Raw genomic sequence first — 25,653 nt, 5'->3', positions numbered from 1 at the left:
CTGGCTGTTACTCATAGTTTACAATATTAATTGTTCCTTGTCATTAAGAGCCTTTATAATCAGATGAGCGATATAAGGCCCATCATGGCCCACTTGATATTATGGTGTTATGAATATGGTTTATTTCAAGTAAAATAAGCTCCCACTAAGTCTAGTTAAAATTTATTAATTGATGTTCTGTTGATAATGCAGAACTATTCTTCCTGCCATTTTAACGCAATGATTGGAAAGCTTAAATCTAAGTTCTTTGAGGCATTTTTATCTTGACTATTGGAAAAAATAGTGGGACTAAAATTTTCTGTTCCATTGGCTGAATACAGATGGCAAAGGTTTTCTGGTTCACTGGCTGTATACTGCTGTGTTCCACTGGCTGAATACAGATGGCAAAGGTTTTCTGTTCCACTGGCTATGTACTGGTGGCAAAGGCTTTCTGTTCCATTGGTTGAATACAGATGGCAAAGGTTTTCTGTTCCATTGGCTGAAAACAGATGAAAAAGGTTTTCTATTCCACTGGCTGTATACTGATGGCAAAGGTTTTCTGTTCCACTGGCTGAATACTGTTGCAAAGGTTTTCTGTTCCACTGGCTGAATACTGTTGGCAAAGGTTTTCTGTTCCACTGGCTGAATACTGTTGGCAAAGGTTTTCTGTTCACTGGCTGAATACTGTTGGCAAAGGTTTTCTTGTCCACTGGCTGTATACTGATGGCAAAGATTTTATGTTCCACTGGCTGTATACTGATGGCAAAGGTTTTCTGTTCCACTGGCTGAATACTGTTGGCAAAGGTTTTCTGGTTCACTGGCTGTATACTGCTGGCAAAGGTTTTCTGGTCCACTGGCTGTATACTGATGGCAAAGGTTTTATGTTCCACTGGCTGTATACTGATGGCAAAGGTTTTCTGTTCCACTGGCTGAATACTGTTGGCAAAGGTTTTCTTGTCCACTGGCTGTATACTGATGGCAAAGGTTTTCTGGTCCACTGGCTGTATACTGATGGCAAAGGTTTTCTGTTCCACTGGCTGTATACTGATGGCAAAGGTTTTCTGTTCCACTGGCTGAATACTGATGGCAAAGGTTTTCTGGTCCACTGGCTGTATACTGCTGGCAAAGGTTTTCTGGTCCACTGGCTGTATACTGATGGCAAAGGTTTTCTGTTCCACTGGCTGAATACTGTTGGCAAAGGTTTTCTGGTCCACTGGCTGTATACTGATGGCAAAGGTTTTCTGGTCCACTGGCTGAATACTGTTGGCAAAGGTTTTCTGGTCCACTGGCTGTATACTGCTGGCAAAGATTTTCTGGTCCACTGGCTGTATATTTGGTAAAAATAGTTACATATCTGCACTCATACACATCAATATATCATCACTATAACAAAAATATAATCCTTTGAAGATATTCGTTTGGATTTTTTAACAATCCTCTAAATATCTAAGCATACAAATTCACTATAAATTCCCTATAGCATACAAGTTACCTAAAACATAAATTCCAATAGCATTCAATTTACCTGTAGCAAAGAAATTCTCAATAACTATAACATACGTCTTTCCTTTAGCATGCAAAACTTATTCTTATAAGTTCACATATAAGTATATGCAAAACATTTTCTTTAAAGTGAACTGTGAGTGCATGCAATCATGAATGGTATATAGAAATCATTATAAAAATAACAGTCCTATATATGTTAAAAGTAATACACGATTTGTGAAATATCTATGTTGTTATTAGATGTGTAGAGTTGGACTGCTGGGATGGAAGAAATGAAGACCAGGAACCTATTATCACGCATGGAAAAGCAATGTGTACAGACATTCTTTTTAGAGTATGTTCAGTTTTATTTCTTATTCATTTTTATAAGTACAATTACTATTGGACCCTTCTACTAAGTATTGATCATTGTATATTTACGGGATTTTAATATCAATATTCATGACAATTCATAATGACCTCTGTACTGGCCTCTCTCACAGGAGTGGTCAGTACCAACCCCATTTGTGTAAAATTGGCCAACAGAGCTAAAAATAGAAAAATCTTGTCCTGCTTTCTCATGTCAAACTGCTTGGGAGAACATGACAAAACTTCACAGGAGTGGCCAGTACCAAGCATGATGGTGCTGCGTTAAACCAGATAAACAAATAAGAATGTAAATATTATTTCAGGATGTCATACAAGCCATTCAAGAAACTGCATTTGTCACCTCAGAGTATCCCGTCATTTTATCATTTGAAAATCATTGTAGGTAAGTAAATTCACAGATAGAGATCCTTGTTTTCCTAGACTAATCATTACAACTGTTTTACTGTATCTTCATCTAACTGTATTTATATCAATATACTGTTGGTCAGTACCATAGCAACACAAGTCAAAGCAACTGAAATTGTTCACCCAGTCTTTAAATGATTTCAGTCAGATTATTTTGAAATTTTTATGAAAATATTTTCGACATTTTTTGAAGGTATGAACAGCTAAGGTACACTTTTTAAGCATTTATAAATTTATATATGAGCCGTGACATGACATTTCCAACATAGTGGTCAAATGACGTAATCGTAGAAACACGACGTCAAAGTTGACGCCAAAATTACCACGTTTTTTTTTAAATTATATATCGCGCGTGTTTTCAATCATCGCTGTTAACAGTTTTTAACCAGTGCGCGCACCCCGGTTGTATTCCATGGAGCTTTGTAAACAAAAAACAAATGTATGAAGTGGGCGGGTCCGTTAAATCGTTATAATTATTAAACATAATGGGCAGAGGGGCGGAGAAGAGTTGGCAGGTAATAACTTGTTCTTTGTTTTGCAAGAAACTACACAGTAAGTTCAAGAATGAAAACCAATTATTAAGCAAATGTGTTAACAATCAGATTTTTAATCTCCGGAATGAGGTCTGTACTGTTTTCTGTAGGCAGACGTTTGTTTTTATAAAAACAACAAAGGGGCATTGTAAAATATTTAATTACCTTTTCCCCGATTTTTCTTTTCTAAAGTATAAAACAGATGTAACATATGGACATGCTTTCATTATTAAAATATCTGCATATGGCTAATGAAGATGCATTGGTCCTAATATTTTTTAATCAAAGAGCCGCTACTGTCCCCTCTACCATCATACGATACTCTGTGACTGTGTACGATTGATGATTTAAACTGTGTACGATGATTTAAACAGCACATTTGAAATTGTAAATTTATTATGATAATTTGTTCTACAAGTTTTAATAAAAGGCTGTACACTAAAAATAAATCTTTATAAGAACGTTTTTAACTCAGTGGATTTAAACAAGTGTAAACATACACGGCTAGGTAGAATCAATGTCTATAAAAATGCAACCGATAGATTAAAAATAAAGCTAGACGGATTGTCCCCCTTGTATCAACTCACAGTAAGTAGGCAACGTGAACCGCCTAAATTCCATTTTGGCCGTAATAGTCACTTAAATCAAATAACAACTTAATAATTTAGAATTATTTTTTAAAGAAAAACCGGGTTTTCTTTATTTTGATTTTTCGTTTTAGGAGATGTATCAAACAATTTGTTCAATGATCATTTTGTTTATCAAATACAAATGAGACACCATTATCCTGACCATGATATTTGATTTCTTATAACAGGATCGTCCGAAACGGCGACACATCGATAAGGAAATGAAATTTCTTGGTCGGGCACCAATTACCTTTGACCAATGTTCTAAAACGATTAAAGGAAAAATGAAAATCCATTATTGGCGTGGGATAGTTGTGTTCTTTTAAACAATGTAACTGCGAAAATAAATGCATAGAATAAATTTTTAGTTCTTCAGATATTAATGACCATATCATTTTTTTTTTTTAATCTATTAGAGATATGTTAAAGGGGAAGAAAAAGAACAATTAATTTTATGACTATTTTAAACACAGTAAAAAATATCAGAACGCTGACACCCGGAGAGGCTCGAAGAAAGCGCCCCACTTACTTGTTATTGTTTTTGAAGGAAAGGGAAAAATATGCGTCAGGCTTTCATGATATTATTTGACATTACAGACCTTTTTCTCTAAGAAGCTTTATGCGAAACACGTAACATGGCCATGGCGTAATCTCCACGTAAAAACATGGCAATACGTTCATGCTCTTATAACTGGACGAAAAGCCTATTCATGCTCTCCAATTGCCCATTTGACGATATGTTATGAAAATTAGTGACATTTTTACGGTCGTATTGGCTGACGAGAAATGGCTTACAACAGCCACTGCTCCGAGAGGGCGTCCATGCGGTGATCTTTCCCTACCCATTCTATCTCTAATCCTTCAATCATTGACAAAGAAAGGGCCATTCATTCTATTTTGTTGAGCAGTTTTACGATCTGAGAATGGAAAGTGTGTAAAAAAGGAACAACATTTTTGGTCAGATATTGGAAAGCTTGTGTGACCGCATAATTGTAATTGCGCCTTTCCCACCAGCAACGTCAAGGGATGTTTTTCAAAAAGTGTTGGAACAAATATCGAAAAGAAGATTGTCGATGGCGTTAGTGACAGAATTGAGAAGATGGCGGCGACGTCTTCTATGCGCAAACACCAATATTCAGCTAAGCCACAAGCAGAAGAAAATCTTTAAATCTTGACATTGATTCGTCAAAGTAAGAGCAGCCTTAGAGACAGCCCGGGGGCGTTGCTCGGCAAAATAACCTAGTTACAATGCACTATTTCATTTAAATTTTCCCCAAAACCCGTCACCATTCCGCTTTCATTGCTCGTAAAGAGGGGGCCTTTTTAAACTTCTTGTATTGAAAAAGGTTACAATTTTTTCTCCCAATTTCTTTTTTTTCCCTTTTTCCCCCTTTTTTTTTTTTAAAACAATGCGTTTTTTTAAAATTTCCCAGTTTTAACAAAATCAAATTTATTTTTCCCAATTTTTTTCAACGCCCCTTTTTTAAGTAATTTTGGTTAAATTTTTAAAACCCACGATGAAAAAATTAGGGACAGGACGGGCCAATGAAGAAATTAAAACTTTTGGGTTTAAATTTTTAATACTCCCAAACTAAAAAAAAAAACACTTTATAAAAATAAGTAACGGAAGTAGATTCTCGTCCAAAGACTTCATTAAAATAAACGTTCTACACATTCTAAAAAATGCACTCATGTGCAATTTATACCATAATGAAGTTATTTTAAATTTTGTGCCAGTATTTTAGATTTATTCATCAAAACTAAACACGCATAATGGGGTTTTTAATGACCGGGAAAAATACCCGGTATGTTTTAAAGAAATTAACATGCTTGTTTTATACATACATAATTCATTTGAGAACTTTGTAAGAAAAAAAATTAAAAGTTAGAAGTTGAATATTTGTTTAGGTACAAAGTATTTGGCTTCCGCACCGATGGAGATCCACGCCAATTAATCTATCTTTTTGATGAGAGCCAGTGCATCGGCGTAGACGGAAAGCTGTCACAACGGTCCAAATGCTGTAATTAGTATGATGCACCATGCCTTTCCAACGCGTTGGTAAACAGAAGATTATTGTTCATTACATTGCTGTAACTGCGCTGGTATTTGAAATTTTTCAACCTTTTTCTAAAAGGAACTCTTTATTGAAATAAATAATCGAGACAAACTAAATAAGCTAATTGATAAATAGAAAATATGTTTTTAATTGCAATTTATGAATTTGATTCTTTTTTTTTTGTTGGTTTACGATCGCGCCGACTCTGTTCCGAGTCCTATGTAAATGTATAAATAAAATGTGAATGAATGAATGAATGAATAATTGAATGAATGAATGAAACCAGTAAAGTTCATAAAATAAATGAATAAATTAATTAAAATTATTGCCAAATTCACACATTATGTCCGTAAATCATTTCCTTTTATAGGACAAAACAAAAAAGATATGTGTTAGCCTATCTTTTCATGGCGTGTAATGACAGGACTGCACAAGAGAATTGACCTACACATGCAGATTCCTGGTCACAGTATATGTCTTGTAGACGCTGGATTTGCAAATTTTAAGAAGATTATACAGGTGTGTTTTGCTAAATTCTAATAGCTTATTAGAAGGTCAATATAATTCATTACTATGATTGTTTAAAATAACTTTAAAAATATCCATATCTTTTTCATAATATATTTTTTATCATCAGGGTTTATTATATATATCATATATATGGGTTTTCTATATAGATGGCTACATACTGTTTATGGAACTGTCCATATATTTCGGGCGACACCTTGTATAGTTACGTGCGGGTATTTAAATCCTTTACTAGCTTTAAATTCGAAGAACTTTTACTCTTTGTAGGCGATGCTGTGATGGCAGATTCCTTGCTTGATCTTATCTTGTAAATTCAAGTAAACAAGTCTTCAACTGTTAACGAATCAGGTGAGCTACCCAGAATGGACATGGTTTGACTGGAAGACATACTTTAATCAGTACTTACAAAGCCCTACCGGGAATTTCAATCATATCAACATTTCAGGTGTCAATGTTAATAATATTACTTTTTATACAGATTTTCTTTTATCATTCTTTACGAATAAATTTACGTTGCATTATGAAATTATCTTTATGAAATGGCAGTGGCTAGCCGCACGGGGCCGTATTGCTAGCCAAAAGTTCTAGCCATACCTTAGTCACGTACGACTAGCCTATACACACTGTTGAGGCTAGCCGTACGGCATTTTGAGAAAAAAAAATGCAAACTTTCCTTTCCTTGAGTATCATGAAAACTTTAACCAATTAACGTAAATATATTATTTTTGGCGTTTGATGATCGGAAGTTTTTCTCTAAAAATCACAGATTTTGATAAAGTCCGTGCGAAAGTACAGGGGAAATAAACTGAAACAATTATTAAATCATGTCTATAGACGTAATACAGTTGTAATAAATTTTTATCTTTATCAATTTTAGGGACATAGAAAATTTCTGTTCATGATACAGCGCAGTTCAGTGCGTATAGGCTAGACGTGCGCGACCTGCTTAACTTTTGGCTAGCAGTTCGGGTCCGTACGGCTAGCCACTTTCTTTATGAGATATATATTTTTACATAAGTGTTTTGTTTTTTCTTTGGATGAAAAGTATATAAATAAAAAATTAGTATTTTTTCCCAAAATATATATTTTCAATCCATGGTTCCAGAATTGAGCACAATAGACCTGGCGAGGTAACTGTGAGGAAAACTCCGATGGTGACGAAAGATCGTTCAAACTCTTACGATATTCGGACACTACGTTCACTGGCAGAACAAATGCCACCTGTACTACAGCCAGGCGGTCTCTCATTTGAAAGACAGATGTACTATACAGATCTGTACGTCCATACGTTGCGACAAGTTTCGCAAGATGAAACGTGCCCGTTACCTACAAGAGAAGAGTAACTCTTCGCTGGAAATACAATAAAATTAATCTATGTACTGAAAATCTAAAAGTTGATAATATAGTATATATATAGTGGAAAAAAGACTGTGTAATTAAACACATATGGGAACGACGTTGTTAATTATTTGAATATTCAATTTTGCATGCATTGTCTTATTTGAAAATATTTTTCCAGGATTATTATGTTAAGCAAATAATTTTCCGTTTAGTCAAACTGACGTACTTTTAACAACGTCGTACTTTTAAACGACGTCGTCACTAACGTCAACTTTAAACGCCGTCACCAACAACAGGTGTGTGATAAAAAAGAGTATTATAAAACAAGTTTTCATCGTCCAAAAATAATATAAAAATTTGTTTCAAATGATTCAGAAAAGATTGCTTTTTGAGAATATTTGAAAAAGTGAAAATGTCAAATTTGACCACTATGTTGGAAATGTCATGTCACGGCTCATATGATTTTGAATACAATGATTTTGTTATTGGTTAGTAACAACATAATAAGACTACCTGAATACCTCAGTACTGATGATGGATAATGTGTATGGATATGTTATATTGTAACATTGTAACATTGATTCCGCAATTTTCACCTTTCTACTATTGATGCCATTGCTCTTGAAGGATCTACCTTTTTCCAGATTTAACAATTTGATGGACATTAATCTGCCTTATGTCATTTATCCTCCACTGTTATTTAAATTGATCATGTCCAGTACTGTACTAGTGCAGATCACAAGAAGATTTTTTTTATAGATATATCAATCTAGATGTGATTGATTTGAATACTAGTTCTAAACATAACATGAGAAATAAGATCTACTAACTTTTAAACTATGATATTTCAGTAAGTATCAGCAATACAAAATGTCCAGATACTGTGAGGAGATACTGGGTGATCTACTGCTTAAACAACCTCTACCTGAAAATCCTGTAAGTGCTAGTTTGATTAAATTGACCCTTGCCTGCTTAATTTACATTGAATGAATTTGTCCAGCTTTGAACTTTGAATTGTTTATTCATAGTTGCGGGTTTTCAATACAAAATAAAGCTACCAACAGTGAAGAGCCTTGTCAGTCTGTACAGATGTGCAAGCTCTGCTGGAACCAATGGTGATTATAGCCTTTGTCGACCATATAGAGCCAGGTCGGTCTGTACAGATGTGCAAGCTCTGCTCGAACCAATGGTGATTATAGCCTTTGTCGACCATATAGAGCCAGGTCGGTTCTGTACAGATGTGCAAGCTCTGCTCGAACCAATTGTGATTATAGCCTTTGTCAAACCATATAGAGCCAGGTCGGTCTGTACAGATGTGCAAGCTCTGCTCGAACCAATGGTGATTATAGGCCTTTGTCAACCATATAGAGCCAGGTCGGTCTGTACAGATGTGCAAGCTCTGCTGGAACCAATGGTGATTATAGCCTTTGTCCGACCATATAGAGCCAGGTCGGTCTGTACAGATGTGCAAGCTCTGCTGGAACCAATGGTGATTATAGCCTTTGTCGACAATATAGAGCCTGGTCGGTCTGTACAGATGTGCAAGCTCTGCTCGAACCAATGGTGATTATAGCCTTTGTCGACAATATAGAGCAAGGTCGGTCTGTACAGATGTGCAAGCTCTGCTCGAACCAATGGTGATTATAGCCTTTGTCGACCATATAGAGCCAGGTCAGTCTGTACAGATGTGCAAGCTCTGCTGGAACCAATGGTGATTATAGCCTTTGTCGACCATATAGAGCCAGGTAGGTCTGTACAGATGTGCAAGCTCTGCTCGAACCAATGGTGATTATAGCCTTTGTCGACCATATAGAGCCAGGTCGGTCTGTACAGATGTGCAAGCTCTGCTCGAACCAATGGTGATTATAGCCTTTGTCGACAATATAGAGCCAGGGCAGTCTGTACAGATGTGCAAGCTCTGCTCGAACCAATGGTGATTATAGCCTTTGTCGACCATATAGAGCAAGGTCGGTCTGTACAGATGTGCAAGCTCTGCTCGAACCAATGGTGATTATAGCCTTTGTCGACCATATAGAGCCAGGTCAGTCTGTAGAGGTGTGCAAGCTCTGCTCGAACCAATGGTGATTATAGCCTATGTCGACCTTATATAGAGCCAGGTCGGTCTGTACAGATGTGCAAGCTCTGCTCGAACCAATGGGTGATTATAGCCTTTGTCGACCATATAGAGCCAGGTCGGTCTGTACAGATGTGCAAGCTCTGCTCGAACCAATGGTGATTTATGCCTTTGTCGACCAATATAGAGCCAGGGCAGTCTGTACAGATGTGCAAGCTCTGCTGGAACCAATGGTGATTATAGCCTTTGTCGACCATATAGAGCCAGGTCGGTCTGTACAGATGTGCAAGCTCTGCTGGAACCAATAGTGATTATAGCCTTTGACGACCATATAGAGCCAGGTCGGTCTGTACAGAAAGCTCTGCTCGAACCAATGGTGATTATAGCCTTTGTCGACCTTATAGAGCCAGGTCGGTCTGTACAGATGTGCAAGCTCTGCTTGAACCAATGGTGATTATAGCCTTTGTCGACAATATAGAGCGAGGGCAGTCTGTACAGATGTGCAAGCTCTGCTGGAACCAATGGTGATTATAGCCTTTGTCGACCTTATAGAGCCAGGTCGGTCTGTACAGATGTGCAAGTTTCTGCTCGAACCAATAGTGATTATAGCCTTTGTCGACAATAATAAGCCAGGTTGGTCTGTACAGATGTGCCAGCTCTGCTCGAACCAATGGTGATTATAGCCTTTGTCGACAATATAGAGCCTGGTCAGTCTGTACAGATGTGCAAGCTCTGCTGGAACCAATAGTGATTATAAGCCTTTGTCGACCATATAGAGCCAGGTCGGTCTGTACAGATGTGCAAGCTCTGCTCGAACCAATGGTGATTATAGCCTTTGTCGACCTTATAGAGCCAGGTAGGTCTGTACAGATGTGCAAGCTCTGCTCGAACCAATGGTGATTATAGCCTTTGTCGACCATATAGAGCCAGGTTGGTCTGTACAGATGTGCAAGCTCTGCTGGAACCAATGGTGATTATAGCCTTTGTCGACCATATAGAGCCTTGTCGGCCTGTACATCTGTACAGATGTCTACATATCAAGGCTTAAACTGTTGGCAGACTGACTTCAAATTTTCATCCTATTATTCCAAAAATTTATATAGTTCCCAGAACATGGCACCTTTACCTACTTTACCTAATACTGTCGAGGTAGTATTTTGTATCATAACTTTTATTTAAAAATTTATAATTGTTTATGGAGCCAGCTTATGCAAGTGAGTATACCATGGATAAATTTTTATACGCCCGTTTGAAAAACGGGACGTATTATGGGAACGCCCCTGGTGGGCGGGCGGGCTGGCGGGCGGTGTCCAATTTTGTCCGGAGCATATCTCCTACATGTATGGAGGGATTTTAATGAAACTTCATAGAAATGTTCACCACTATGAGTAGCAGTGTCGCGCACATGAACCAGGTCTCTAGGTCAAAGGTCAAGGTCACACTTAGAGCTCATTGAAAAATGCTTGTCCGCAGCAAAACTTCCACATGTATAGAGGGATTTCAATATTACTTGGCACAAATGTTCACCATTGTGAGGCGGAGTGTCGCGCGCAAGATTCAGGTCCTTGCAGCCAAGGTCAAGGTCACACATAGAGGTCAAAGTTCAGATGAAAATATGAAGATGTGTATATGGACCATTTAGTCATCATTTATTGAGGGATTGTAACACAAATGGTCATTTTCAAGACTATGGCTGTGATACATATAATTTAGGTCAATATATACAAGGTCAAGGTCACTAAAGATGATGAAATATCCAGATTTTGTCCGGAGCATATCTCCTACACACATGGAGGGATTTTAATGAAATTTCATAGAAATGTTCACCATTATGAGAAGCCATGTCACGCACATGAACTAGGTCTCTAGGTCAAAGGTCAAGGTCACACTTAGAGCTCATTGAAAAACGCTTGTCCGGAGCAAAACTTCCACATGCATAGAGGGATTTCAATATAACTTGGCACAAATGTTCACCATTGTGAGGCGGAGTGTCGCGCACAAAATTCAGGTCCCTGCAGCCAAGGTCAAGGTCACACATAGAGGTCAAAGTTTAGATAAAAATATGAAGATGTGTATAGGGACAATTTAATCATCATTTATTGAGGGATTGTAACACAAATGGTCATTATCATGACTACGGCTGTGACACATGTACCTTAGGTCAATATATGCAAGGTCAAGGTCACTAAAGATGGTGAAATATCCAGATTTTGTCTGGAGCATATCTCCTACATGTATGGAAGAATTTTTATAATACTTTATGGAAATGTTCACCACCATGATATGTATTGCTCCATGCATGATCCAGGTCTCCAGGTCAAAGGTCAAGGTCACACTTAGAGCTCATTGAAAAACGCTTGTCCGGAGCAAAACTTCTACATTCATAGGGGGATTTCAATATAACTTGGCACAAATGTTCACCATTGTGAGGCTGAGTGTCGCACGCAAAATTCAGATCCCTGGGACCAAAGTCAAGGTTACACATAGAGGTCAAAGTTCAGATAAAAATTTGAAGATGTGTATAGGGACCATTTAGTCATCATTTATTGATGGATTGTAGCACAAATGGTAACTATCATGACTACAGGTGTGATACATTTAATTTAGGTTAATATTTGCAAGGTCAATGTCACTGGAGATGATTGAATATCCAGATGTTGTCAGGAGCATATTTTCTACATGCATGGAGGAATTTTAATGTTACTTTATAGAATTGTTCACCACCATGAGACGTAGTGCCCTGCACATGAACCAAGTCTCTAGGTCAAAGGTGAAGGTCACAGTTAGAGCTCATAGAAAAACGCTTGTCTGGAGCAAAACTTCTACATGCATAGAGGGATTTCAATATAATTTGGCACAAATGTTCATCATTGTGAGGCTGAGTGCCGTGCATAAAATTCAGGTCCCTGCGACCAAGGTCAAGGTCACACATCCTGTGCATATCTTCCCTACTGATTTGTTTTAAGGTTCATTTAACAACACAGTGCCAAGAATAAAAACTTGCTTGCTAGATAACACTTATCCATAATGCCCCCATCTCCATCTAAAGCTTTCGTAAACGGGCGTATTTTGTGACTATGGCACCCTTGTTCATAGTTAAATGTTAAATTTTGTTTCAATAAATTTTCTTTTTTTTTTTTTTCATTAAGGTTGTAGTTTTATATATGTTAATTTTATATTACACAATGTAGATGTTTATTCAATGTTGGTCATTATTTCAGCTTGAGCCTAGCATGCCATTACCATCACCAAACCAAATGAAGCGAAAAATCTTAATCAAGAACAAAAGATTAAAACCAGAGGTGGAAAAACGTAAGACCAGAATTATTTTACCAAATTTATTCACTTTTGCATCTGATTGTGCATGAAGTTAATCATTTGCAAAGGAAATTCATGGATTTAAAGGATAAAATCAGACACTGTAATACATGATTTTAAATACACCTGACTCTGGATGCAAATTAACAATAGCTGACTGCAATGACCGCCCAGATAAATACATGATCAAAACATGACTGTCAAATAACATCAAATTATGATACAGGCCTCTATTAAAAAAAAACAGGAAAACATACGGTTGGACTTTAAATGTGCCCTCATGCTGCTGATAATGTACAAAAAGGTGCATCAACACTTAATGTTCCAATAGAGATCATTATTACAGCCAATCGTATCATATTAGTGTGTATTTATTTCCTAAGTTCATAAAACCCATATCAAATGCATATTGTACCCCATATAGGCTTATTTTCTTTTTCAGAGTCCAAAAAATCCATATCAAATGCATATACTACATCTAGCCTCATTTTCATTTTCAGAGGACAAAAAATCCATATCAAATGCATGTTGTACTACAACTAGCCTCATTTTTATTTTCAGAGTACAAAAAAGTCAAATCAGAACCTACTTGTACTTGAAAAAACAAAGTTCTGTCTTCATTTAAAAAATGTTGGAGTGAAAAAAGAAGTCCTTATACATTCCACATAGCAACAAAACCTATATCAGACTTGACATCCAATATAGAGATATGTTATAATTGTACTGAACACAGTATTATAACATCATACTATTTACCAGGTTATATATATGTAAAAGTTTGTTTGTATCCTTGGTTTAGATAGAGAAAAGCCCAGTATGCAGAGTTCAAGAGTATTTATTGCTCAAAGTGAGGAAGTATGTAAGCTGACTATTTGCTGTATTTCAGGACAAATGGAGTTATTTTTGAAAGGTCAAGATGCAATCAATGATGACCTTCCTGGTGAAGATCCAGAAGTGGTTGCTGAGGCAATAGATGGCGAGGCCGGGCCACTTAATGGTTGGTATTTTCACTTGTGTTTGATGATAAACATTGATGCACATTTTTTTTATATAATATATATATATAATATTTATTGTAGAAACTTGTTTTCATTATTATGTTAATTCTATTTTTTTTTCTCAGATACTCTCCAATTTTCTAGTAGTTTTGGAAATCTTTAAGTGAGGTAGTCAAATTTGTAGATTCTTCTATATCAATAATATTTCAGCTTTTTTTCTGTTTTCCAACTTTTAGTATTTTATCTTTAAAAGAGGATTTGCACACACACACAAACAAGAAAGCATGTTTTTATTGATGCATAAATGTAACTGTTTTTTTTAAACCTTTTGAAATCTTAATACCTATTGAATTGGAAATAGGCTTTTTTGACTCATTATTTTAGAGTCGGTCTATGTTTGCTTGTCCACTGTTTACTGTTTAAAACATCTGTTTGATATATTCTGTGAGGTTATGCATATGGTCATGTTTAAATTAGTCTTGAATGAGACTGCATTTTGTAAGTTTTGTGGTCTTGAGACGTGAAGTGTTTTACATATGCTTGAACTGTTGTGGGGCCGTACAGCTGCTATCTCAGAGTTATTAGTTTACCAGTGCACAACTTGCTCAAGGTGAGCTATTGTCATCACTCATTATTCAGCGTCTGCCCATCCTTTAATTCTTTTTTGAAACCTAAAGGTCAATAATCAAGCGAACCCTAAAAATCATCTCCTTTGAAAACATAAAGGCTAAACCTTAGATATTTGAAATGAAAAACTTTGTAGTAAGCTTTATCAAATTATAATCCTAGTGTCAAAATTGGCCCTACCCTGGGGGATCATGGGTTTTTATTTATTTAGTAAAATCTTAAAAAGTCATATCCTATAAAATTATGAAGGCTAGAGCTCAAATATTTGGCATGAAACTGTGTAGTGGACTACTTTCAAAACTGGCCATTTATCGGGGGTCATGAGTTTGAAGTAAAAGCTGTAAAATCATCTTCTTTGGAACCTTAACAACTAAAGTTAAGGTATTGAACATAAAGCTTTGTCTAGTGAATACTAACAAGTTTGTTCAAATTACAGCCATTGGGTCAAAATTAGTCCTTTACATTGGGATTATGTTTTTTTTTCTAATATTTACAAAGTTTAATCTTAAAAAATAATGGCCTCCGTCTTTCAGTCCATCTGTCTGTCCATAACACTTCCATGTCAGCTCCATAACTTTTAATCTGCTGAAGAATGTTTTTTAAGTAACTTGGCACAAGTGATCACCATTATGAGACGATATGCAGAGCACAATAATTGGGTTGCTACCCCCAAGGTCAAGGTTGCACTTAAAGGTCAAGTGTTAAAAGTGTACATGTTGTGTCTGCTTCATAACTTTTAAACTGCTGAATTTTTTTTAAAAATAACTTGACACAAGTGATCATCAATATGAGATGATGTGCAGAGTACAATAATTGGGTTGCTATATCCAAGGTCAAGGTCACACTTAAAGGGCAAGTTTTAAAAAGTCTATATTTTATGTCCAGTCCATAACATTTAAAAGGCTGCAATGTTTTTAAAATGACTGCAGAAATCATCACCATTTTGACACAATGTGCAGAACCCAGCATCCAGGTTGCTACCCCCAAGATCAAGGTTAAATGTTGTCCATAACTTTTTGACTTTATGGAAGATTTTAAGTAACTTGGCACAAATAATTACTATCAAGGTCATGGTTTGTTAAAGGTCAAGAAGTACACATTCATGTCCCCTGCGGAAGGGGATTTAGCTGTACTTCAGACTGCTTTGTTAATATTAATGTGAAACTGGATTCTTGTAGGTCTAATGTCTATTTAATAATTTGTTGAATTCACAGAAAAATATTGAAGGGCTAAAGTGTCATAAATCACAGTAAATTTGAAAATTTAAAGGGTAGATTCCTGTCTCTTATCAATTTTACTTACGGTAGATTTAAAAAAAAAATTTCTACTCGTCAAAAAAACAACCAAAAAGTCAGAAAAAAAAAACAACATGTAAACATACTTTTTCTCTTATCATAAATAAACTTATCCTTTTTGAATATTTGAATAAAGCCTTTCAAATTATGATACAGTTTTTTAAATAGGTTGTTTAAAAATACAAAACTAATTATAGCCCAGGGGTAAAAATTGGCCCGCCCCCGGGGGTCATTGATTTTCACTATGTACATATAGTAAAAAAAAATTAAATCTTTTTGTCTTAAGGTACAAGGCTTAGAGTTTTGATTTTTGGTATAAAATATCATTTATGGGTCCTCTACCAAAGTTGTTTAAATTATGCCCCTAGTGTCAAATTGGTCCTGCATTGATAAACAAAAACTAAAACAAATGTTTTCTAAATTAGAGAAAGATACATCTTAGATATTTGATATGAAACGTTGTTTGGTGGACCTGTATCAAGATTGTTTGAATTAAACACTTGGGTCAAAATTTTGCCTTGCCTAAGGGGACAGTGACCTATCTTCTTGTCATTTGATGTACAGCCATGAAATTTAGACCATGTGCACAGTTTTAGGTGTAAAATTGAACTTTGATATCAAGTGACCTAGATTTTGATGATGTGACCTACTTTCTTGTCCTTTGATGTACAGCTTTGAAATTTGAATCATGTGCACAGATTAAGATGTAAAGTGAACATTGATATCAGCTGACCTAGATTTTGACAAAAGTGTCTTACTGTGTTGTCCTTTGATGTACAGTCATGAAATTTAGGCTGTGTGAAATATGACCTTCACCACCAAATTCACTAGACTCAACTGCATTGATAGATTCCTACTCTGATCTTTTATTTTGTGATCGCTTTTCGTCCGGCGTCCGTCCGTCGTCCGTCCGGCGTCTGTCCGTAAACTTTTACTTTAAATGACATCTCCTCATAAACCACTAAGCCAATTTATCCAAACTTCACAGGAATGTTCCTTTGGTGGTCACCTTTAAAAATTGTTCAAAGAATTTAATTCCATGCAGAACTCTGGTTGCCATGGCAACCGAAAGAAAAAACTTTAAATATCTTCTTTTAAAAAACCCTAAGAGCTAGAGCTTAGATATTTGGCATGAAACATCTTCAAGTGAGTGTCTACCAAAGTTGTTCAAATAAAATCCCTGGGGTCAAAATTGGCCCCGCCCCAGGGGGTCATTGATTTTCCCTATATGCATATAGTAAAAACTTAAAAAATCTTCTTTTAAAGAACCCAAAGAGCTAGAGCTAAGATATTCAGCATGAAACATCTTCTAATGAGTGTCTACCAAGTTTGTTCAAATAAAAGCCCTGGGGTCAAAATTGGCCCCGCCCCAGGGGGTCATTGATTTTCCCTATATGCATATAGTAAAAACTTAAAAAATCTTCTTTTAAATAACTCAAAGAGCTAGAGCTAAGATATTCAGCATGAAACATGTTCTAATGGGTGTCTACCAAGTTTGTTCAAATAAAAGCCCTGGGGTCAAAATTGGCCCCGCCCTGGGGGGTCATTGATTTCCTTATATGTGTATAGCAAAAACTTAAATAATCTTCTTTGAAAAAACCCAAATAGCTAGAGTTAAGATATTAAGCATGAAACATCTTCTAGTAAGTGTCTACAAAGTTTGTTCAGATAAAAGCCCTGGGGTCAAAACTGCCCCCCCCCCAGGGGTGTCATTGTTTTTAACTATATGTGTGTAGTAAAAACTTAAAAATCTTCTTTTAAAAAACCCAATGAGCTAGAGCTTAGTTGTTTAGCATGAAATTACCTTCTTATGGATGTCTACCAAGTTTGTTCAAATAAAAGCCCTTGGGTGAAAATTGGTCCTGCCGGGGGGGGGGGTGAGATCATTGTTTTTCATTACATGTGTGTAGTAAAAACTTAACATTGTGAAACATCTTCTAATGAGTGTCTTCCAAGTTTGTTCAAATAAAAGCCCTGGGGTTTAAACTGGCCCCACTCTGGGGGCCTATATACAGGTGAGCGACCTCAGGGCCATCTTGGCCCTCTTGTTTGAATAACAATAGATTTCACCACTAATCTGATATAAATAAGAATTAGATAGGTCAAGGATATATGCATTATGGCAATCGTCAATTGTATAGAAACAAAGAAAATCTGTTCCAACACTACTATTTAGTGTTGTATTAATGCAGTGGCATAGCATTTTTCACAAATGCAATCTTGTTTTTATAAAGATAATAGTGAAGAGATGATTTTATTATAAAATTGTTATAATTATTGTTACACAGATGAAACTTTAAATATAGGTCAAGTTAAAATTTGCTTCAGACTACTTATATTTCAAAAAGTTAAGGAGAATGGTGGGGGTATGAATCACCATAGTGATAGCTCTAGTTGAACGAAAAATCATCATAATGTCACTTTAAGATATTGTAAATGTAACATTGTCTTGTAGGCCACAATTAAAGTTAAATAAATTATGGCATTTGGGTAAAAAAAATTGCCCAGCCCAAGGAAATTTTTATCCAGTATTCCATTTACTGTGGTGAGCAATGTAGGCCACTTTTGCTTCTTGTAAAGATATTTTTTAAGACAGTAATCATTTATCCCTGTTATCAAAGGGGTGTAGGAATTTCAAGGGGCAGGACGTGAAGTGGTAGCACACTTGGGGTTAAAGCGAGAAACTTGACAACCTTTTCTCGCTTGATTCAAGTGTGCAAGCACTTCACGTCCTGCCCTTTGATTTCTTTGACTGATTTAGAAATAAAGTCTACAATAGTCAACAGTATTAATTTATGTCTTGTAAAATTAGCCAAGTAACAACTTTGGGAGAGTGTTTTTTTTTGAAAAGCAAATGGCTGAAAGACTGGTGCAAAGAAATGTCTTGGTAAATAAATTAAATATCGTGTAACAATTGAATTCTGTTAAAGGATAAACACAAACAATAAATAAACTGATAACCTCACTGACATGTTGCACTGATAACAACCCTCCATTTGAATAAGACTTATTTATCTATATCAACTTGATAGAAATTTAAAAGAAAAGATGTTTTATGCTGATGCCTCTATGAAAGGTTGTTCTGTTATAGTAATATGCTACTCAAATTTTGCTAAGCAACAAATGTTTTAGTGAGAATATTTTCTCATATGATTTGACAAATAATTTATTATTTCAATTTTATGTTTAATAAATTTGATTAAAGGATAAATGTAGATTTTTTTACTGATTTTGTGAAAGTTCAGTGTTAGAGAAGAGGAAGACCCCTCCCTACTTGTTTACCATATTTATGACACTCAGTAGCATGTGTGTGACCCCTTGCTAAAGACAATTGTTCGCCAACGCCTTCTTATGTTCCCTGTAAGGTTTCTGACAATCCTGGTGAGGATAGCAGCCCATTCTTGCACTATCATGCTCCTGGGTTGCACCTTGTAACCTGATATTCATTCCTCATGGCTCAATTGGAGTAAGTCAATACCCTTCCTCTTCAGGTAGTCCTGGACCAACCTGGCCCTATGGGCACATGCATTATCATCTATTAAATTGAAATGACAGCCAACTTCCCAGGAATACAGGCTAACCCTAGTGTCTTAAGATTTTAGCAGTGTACTGCTGATCAGTGGATATACCTCTGTATAACGAAACAAGGTCAGTCTGTCCGTCCCAGTTGATGCTCACAAACATTATAACTGACTAAGCACATAGCCACATTGCACAGCAATATTTCTGAAAACCAATTCTTCAGCAGACTCTTGCAGACCGGCTGTAAAGTCTAGGCAAAACCTGAACTAATACGAGTGAAGAGAACATGTCTCCAGTTTTGTCTGGTCCACCTTATATGCCACACTGGCCACATAGTGACATTGAGTTAATGGAATACTTATACAGGGTCATCTCAATAGTGTTTATCATGTCAAAGTGACTGATGTAAAAATTCTGACCTTTGAATAACCATATTTTTAATACTGTTGTGTAAATAAGGTGTCTGCTCCAATAGAATAACGAGGTGTATCATATGCTTTCCATGACCATGTGGCAAGACCTTACCCATAAAACATCCTGCATTTAGGTTGGGGACCATCTCAAAACATTGCTTAAACAAAATATGCAAAATAATAATTGAATCCTTGTGATATATTTCATAATATAGGGAGTTACTTTTTAATGCTTAGCAAAAGTTAAGTTGTATTATCAGTAGCAGTGCTATTCAAGGCTCAGTAAAATTGACTTTTTTTTAGCTCACCTGTCACAAAGTGACAGGGTGAGCTTTTGTGATCGCTTTTCGTCCGGCGTCCGTCCGTCGTCCGTCCGGCGTCCGTCCGTAAACTTTTACTTTAAATGACATCTCCTCATAAACCACTAAGCCAATTTCATCCAAACTTCACAGGAATGTTCCTTTGGTGGTCACCTTTAAAAATTGTTCAAAGAATTTGATTCCATGCAGAACTCTGGTTGCCATGGCAACCGAAAGAAAAAACTTTAATATCTTCTTTTAAAAAACCCTAACAGCTAGAGCTTAGATATTTGGCATGAAACATCTTCTAGTGAGTGTCTACCAAGTTTGTTCAAATAAAAGCCCTGGGGTCAAAATTGGCCCCGCCCCGGGGGGTCATTGATTTTCCCTATATGCATATAGTAAAAACTTAAAAAATCTTCTTTTAAAGAACCCAAAGAGCTAGAGCTAAGATATTTAGCATGAAACATGTTCTAATGGGTGTCTACCAAGTTTGTTCAAATAAAAGCCCTGGGGTCAAAATTGGCCCCGCCCCGGGGGTCATTGATTTTCCCTATATGCATATAGTAAAAACTAAAAAAATCTTCTTTTAAAGAACTAAAAGAGCTATGGCTAAGATATTTAGCAATCAAACATGTTCTATTAGGTGTCTACCAAGTTTGTTCAAATAAAAGCCCTGGGGTCAAAATTGGCCCCGCCCCAGGGGGTCATTGATTTTCCCTATATGCATATAGTAAAAACTTAAAAAATCTTCTATTAAAGAACCAAAAGAGTTAGAGCTAAGATATTTAGCATGAAACATGTTCTAATAAGTGTCTACCAAGTTTGTTCAAATAAAAGCCCTGGGGTCAAAATTGGCCCCGCCCCGGGGGGTCATTGATTTTCCCTATATGCATATAGTAAAAACTTAAAAAATCTTCTTTTAAAGAACTCAAATAGCTATGGCTAAGATATTTAGCATGAAACATGTTCTAATAGGTGTCTACCAAGTTTGTTCAAATAAAAAACCTGGGGTCAAAATTGGCACCGCCCGGGGGTCATTGATTTTCCTTATATGTGTATAGCAAAAACTTAAAAAATCTTCTTCGAAAAAACCCAAATAGCTAGAGTTAAGATATTAAGCATGAAACATCTTCTAGTAAGTGTCTACAAAGTTTGTTCAAATAAAAGCCCTGGGGTCAAAACTGGCCTGGTCCCAGGGGTGTCATTGTTTTTAACTATATGTGTATAGTAAAAACTTAAAAAAAATCTTTTTTTAAAAAGCCCAATGAGCTAGAGCTTAGATGTTTAGCATGAAACATCTTCTTATGGGTGTCTACCAAGTTTGTGCAAATAAAAGCCCTTGGGTTAAATTGGCCCTGCAACATTGGGGGGGGGGGGGGGGTTGGGGGGGCCTATATACAGGTGAGCGACCTCAGGGCCATCATGGCCCTCTTGTCTCTGTTCAACATCCTTAAATTTGCATTCTTCTTAAAGGAGACTTGTTGATATGGGTCATTAAAGTGTTATTTGCATTTGGAATCATTTTTCCTCCATTGCAAATGATAATGGGAAAGAACTCATGTTATGCATGTTAAGCGAGATAACTTCAGTATGTTGCTAAAGTGATAGTTTGACTTCATCATCTTGATCATATGTGATATATATAAAGGATGTAAAGTTTGTTTTTTGACAAAAGGGAGACACTTCTTGTTGAACATGTCAATGAAGTGATTGTGATGCTAGGAAATCATGTGACATCGTCATTGTTGTTTATAAAAGGGAGCTAATGTCTACTTTTTGACAAAAAGGAGACAACTCTTGTTATGTTTGCTCTTTCTCCAGATGATAGCAGTAGTTCAAGTTCGGATTCCCCGATTACCACCCCGATAACGGAACTCCCGCCAGTTTTACCAGAGCGAGACAGGGGTACTGAAATCATGTTGTATATATCGAATGTAGCATTTAATACTTACTGCTATAAATGTATCTATAGAAAAGTACTCACTTTGTATTTTGTATTCTATTTTACTTTTGGTTACATTTTCTTCTTTATTTCTCGAGTTTGAAATGTGATAGAATTTGCCAGAAATATTGACAATAGTGAAGACTGGACTAATTGTAAGTGTGAATAGATAAGATTAATTTTGGGTACACAGTTCAGTCTGTGTTGAAGGTTACCTCCATTATACAGCCAATATGTAATCATGATGAGCTATTTATAAACATTGAGTTAAATCTCCTCAATTTAGCAAATAAAAGATGGGTTTTTTATATTAAGGAAAAAAGTAAATAAGTTGAATGCTGAATTTCTTCAATGGACTTGTCCAATTTAAAATGTTTGGAACACACCATGATATATTTTGGGGGTGTCAAGATGAAAATTTTAAGTTAAACAGTATAGAGCCTTGTCAGACTGCACAGATATGTAGACTGGTTCGGCTATATACTGGTTGCAAAGGTTTATTCCATATGGTCTCAGCAGGACATAGCTGCTATACTGAAATTTGTAAGAGACCAGAATAAAGCTCTGCCAGTCTGTACATTAGTGCAATCTGATGACTCGAAGTACTAATTATTTCTGTATGGAAATTTCTCTAACTTAGAAACATGTATATAGACAATAGGGCAAGGTTAATAAGCAAAGTGAAGGTTTACTTTTTGTTTATCATGACCCTAGTGAAATCTGTAGATTATATTGTTACTTTGAACATCATTTTTATTATGGCTTTTCTATTGAATGCAAGTTCTGGCAAGTTTTATAATTGCTCCTGTTGTAACGTTGTATCTTTAGTTGTTATCCATAGTAGGGTAGTAATGTACTACCATGTTTATTTTGACAGGTATGGTTTATATGTTATCATGTGCTAGGGTAGTTGGTATGATATTGTATTATTGTATTGTATGTAAAATATCATTTATAAATAGAAATATGTTCTTTTTTCCAGGTAATAATGCTGAAACTTAGCTCACAGGTGGCAGTATCAGTGTTTGGACACCCCACCCCTATCTTCCCCTGGACCCCTACTACAACCCTGAAAAAAAAATTCAACACTCTACGGGTTACTATAAGGTACCAAATACAAAAACACCGATAAAATTATATATATATCAAAAAAATTTTCACTATCAAAATTATAGTTATAGAAAGGTGAAAAGCCTACTATATGTTCATTTGCCAAACAATGTGGAACATGGGAAATCTTTGTTTTGGCGACTGAGGCGCATTCCGGCAGGATTTTGCTGCATCATTCATTAACATCAATAAAAAGAAGTAGAAGCTACGACAATTCAAAAAATACGGTGAAACAGAAAAAATCGGAATTATATTGATATTCGTTGGAGTTGAATTAGATAAGCTGTTTAATTCTAGTTCTTTTTATTGATGTTAATGAATGATGCAGCGAAATCCCGCCGAAATGCGCCTCAGTCGCCGAAACGACACTTTCCTGTGTTCCACAATGTTTGGTAAATGAACATATAGTAGGCTTTTCACCATTCTATAACTATAATTTTGATAGTGTAAAATTATTTTTTTATAATTTTATCGGTGGTTTTGTATTTGGTACCTTATAGAAAGCCTTAGAGTGTTGCATTTTTTTTTTCAGGGTTGTAGTAGGGGTCCAGGGGCATATAGGAGTGGGGTGTCCAAACACCGATACTGCCACCTGTGACTTAGCTCGGGGATAGTTAGTGGGTGGTTCCAGTCCTTCTGTCACACTTTCCATCCATTGACTAATCATGGGGGGAATCCATGTCCACATTTCTAGTTATCACTTATGATTGAGCACACAGTGCTCATGTGTGTCTGTTCATGTGAACCTCAGGTTTGATGTTTGTCTGTCCACAATTTGTTCATCCTGCATTATTGCAACTTCATTTTTCATCTGATTTAAACCAAACATGCACATGATCCCTTCATTGTGGTCCAATAAATAGTCAAAACAAGGATATAATGTATTTTGCCTTGGCTTTGGTGATAGCATTTTAATTTCTGATTTGATTTGAACCAGGTTTCTACAGAACTCATGTTTTCCATTCAGAAGGTTGATTACATTATGCATTTCAGAGTTGCCACTCAAATTAAGGTCAAAATAGATGCTAGATTGGAAGTTTGAGATCAAGATGATGGATATTTGACATGCATAATTAACTGTTTGTTCAAATTATCATCTAGAGGCTACCAGGGGCTACTTGTTTCTATTTAAATTATTAAAAGCTCTAAATCTTTATGTCAGAAACAATGGTTTCAGTGGAAGTCAGTAAACTCTATCATTAATTTTAAACCAACTTGGTAAGATAATAAAAATACCACTTTCAGAATAATAAGAGGATATTTTTTCGTTTGCGTGAAATATGGTATATTTTCATGAAACATGATAAAATGCCACATATTTTCACGAGCCGGTACAGCGAGTGAAAATATGTGGCATTTTATCATGTTGAGTGAAAATATATACTATATTTCACAAAAAACAAAAAAATAACCTTTTTAACCAGGTTTTCCGAAGGAAAAAAATGGTTATTAGATTGAGGTATGTCGGCAGGCGGGCGGGCGGGCGTAAACAATTTCTTCTGTGCGCAACTCCTCCTACATTTTTCAATGGATTTTGACCAAACTTTCACAGAGGCTTTGTCATCAAGTGCCCTGGCGCATATTGTTGGAGTTTTGTGATTGGATAATATTTGACCTAATTATGGCCCTTTGTTTTTTTTCCCAATATAGGATATATAGTGAACAATTTTCTGTGCGCAACTCCTCCTACATTTCTCAACGGAATTTGACCAAACTTTCACAGAGGCTTTGTCATCAAATGCCTTAGGGCATATTGACAGGGTTTTGTGATTGTATAATATTTGACCTAATTATGGCCCTTTGTTTTTTTTTCCTTATACAGATTATATATTGAACAATTTTTACCATGCGCAACTTCTCCTACATTTCTCAACAGATTTTGACCAAACTTTCACAGAGGCTTTGTCATCAAGTGCCCTGGCGCACATTATCGGGGTTTTGTGATTGGATAATATTTGACCTAATTATGACCCTTTGTTATTTTACCTTATACAGAATATATAGTGAAAAAAATTTTCTGTGCTGAACTCCTACATTTCTCAACGGATTTTGTTCAAACTTTCACAGTAGCTTTGTCATCCAGTGCCCTGGCGCATATTGTCGGGGTTTTGTGATTGAATAATTTTTTATTTAATTATGGCCCTTTGTTTTTTTTCCTTTTACAGAATATAATTATAGTGAACACTTCCTCTGTGGCAATTCCTCCTACATTATTCATGTTTTACATTGCACATAGTTACATTGTTTGTTGCTTGTATTTGTATTTCAAATACAACATATTTATCTTTATTTAATTTCATTATCAAAGAAAATGGTAACGAATCCCCTTGCTTGCTACCAACTGCAATTGTACAGAGCGCAGTAATTTATGCTTAAGCACGCGCTGTTTGGCGCTACATTGTGACGTCATGTAAACAACTCTTTAAACGTCTGTACAGTGTTGATTACTGAATAAAGATATTGGTGTTCGTATTAATTTTCTTTGTTAGACCATTTTCTATCATGCTAGATAGTTTTCTAAACAAAATTCAAAAAAAAGTTGTTTTGTATTTATCAGATTTTTCAAACAAAATGGCGAAAGAAGTCCCTTAAAATAAATGAGTTTTGACTCCGCCCACTTTCATATTTATATTTCATATTTATTTTTAAAAATATGAAATATATTTGACTGATATAGAACCATATTTCATGGGTAAAATTAAATA

The 25,653-nt window shown here is 35.9% G+C and overlaps 1 protein-coding gene across 3 annotated transcripts in view; it reads left to right on the top strand.

Moving 5' to 3' along the window:
- LOC132734955 (1-phosphatidylinositol 4,5-bisphosphate phosphodiesterase beta-4-like) overlaps window positions 1-25,653 on the top strand; it is a gene marked incomplete at its 5' end in the record, with an annotated part of 92,188 nt that overhangs the window by 28,994 nt on the left and 37,541 nt on the right. For 2 of the 3 annotated variants that reach the window (XM_060721853.1, XM_060721852.1), the window contains 6 exon segments: window positions 1,726-1,819; window positions 2,157-2,236; window positions 8,199-8,283; window positions 12,643-12,733; window positions 13,626-13,736; window positions 21,718-21,801. In XM_060721853.1, coding sequence (XP_060577836.1) covers window positions 1,726-1,819; window positions 2,157-2,236; window positions 8,199-8,283; window positions 12,643-12,733; window positions 13,626-13,736; window positions 21,718-21,801 — 545 coding nt within the window. 3 annotated transcript variants of the gene reach the window in all.

The sequence above is a fragment of the Ruditapes philippinarum genome, unplaced genomic scaffold (genome assembly GCF_026571515.1).
Source record: "Ruditapes philippinarum isolate M1 unplaced genomic scaffold, ASM2657151v2 ctg150_1_1_1_1, whole genome shotgun sequence".
Lineage (NCBI taxonomy): Eukaryota > Metazoa > Mollusca > Bivalvia > Venerida > Veneridae > Ruditapes > Ruditapes philippinarum.
This window is presented reverse-complemented; position numbering and strand designations above follow the sequence as displayed.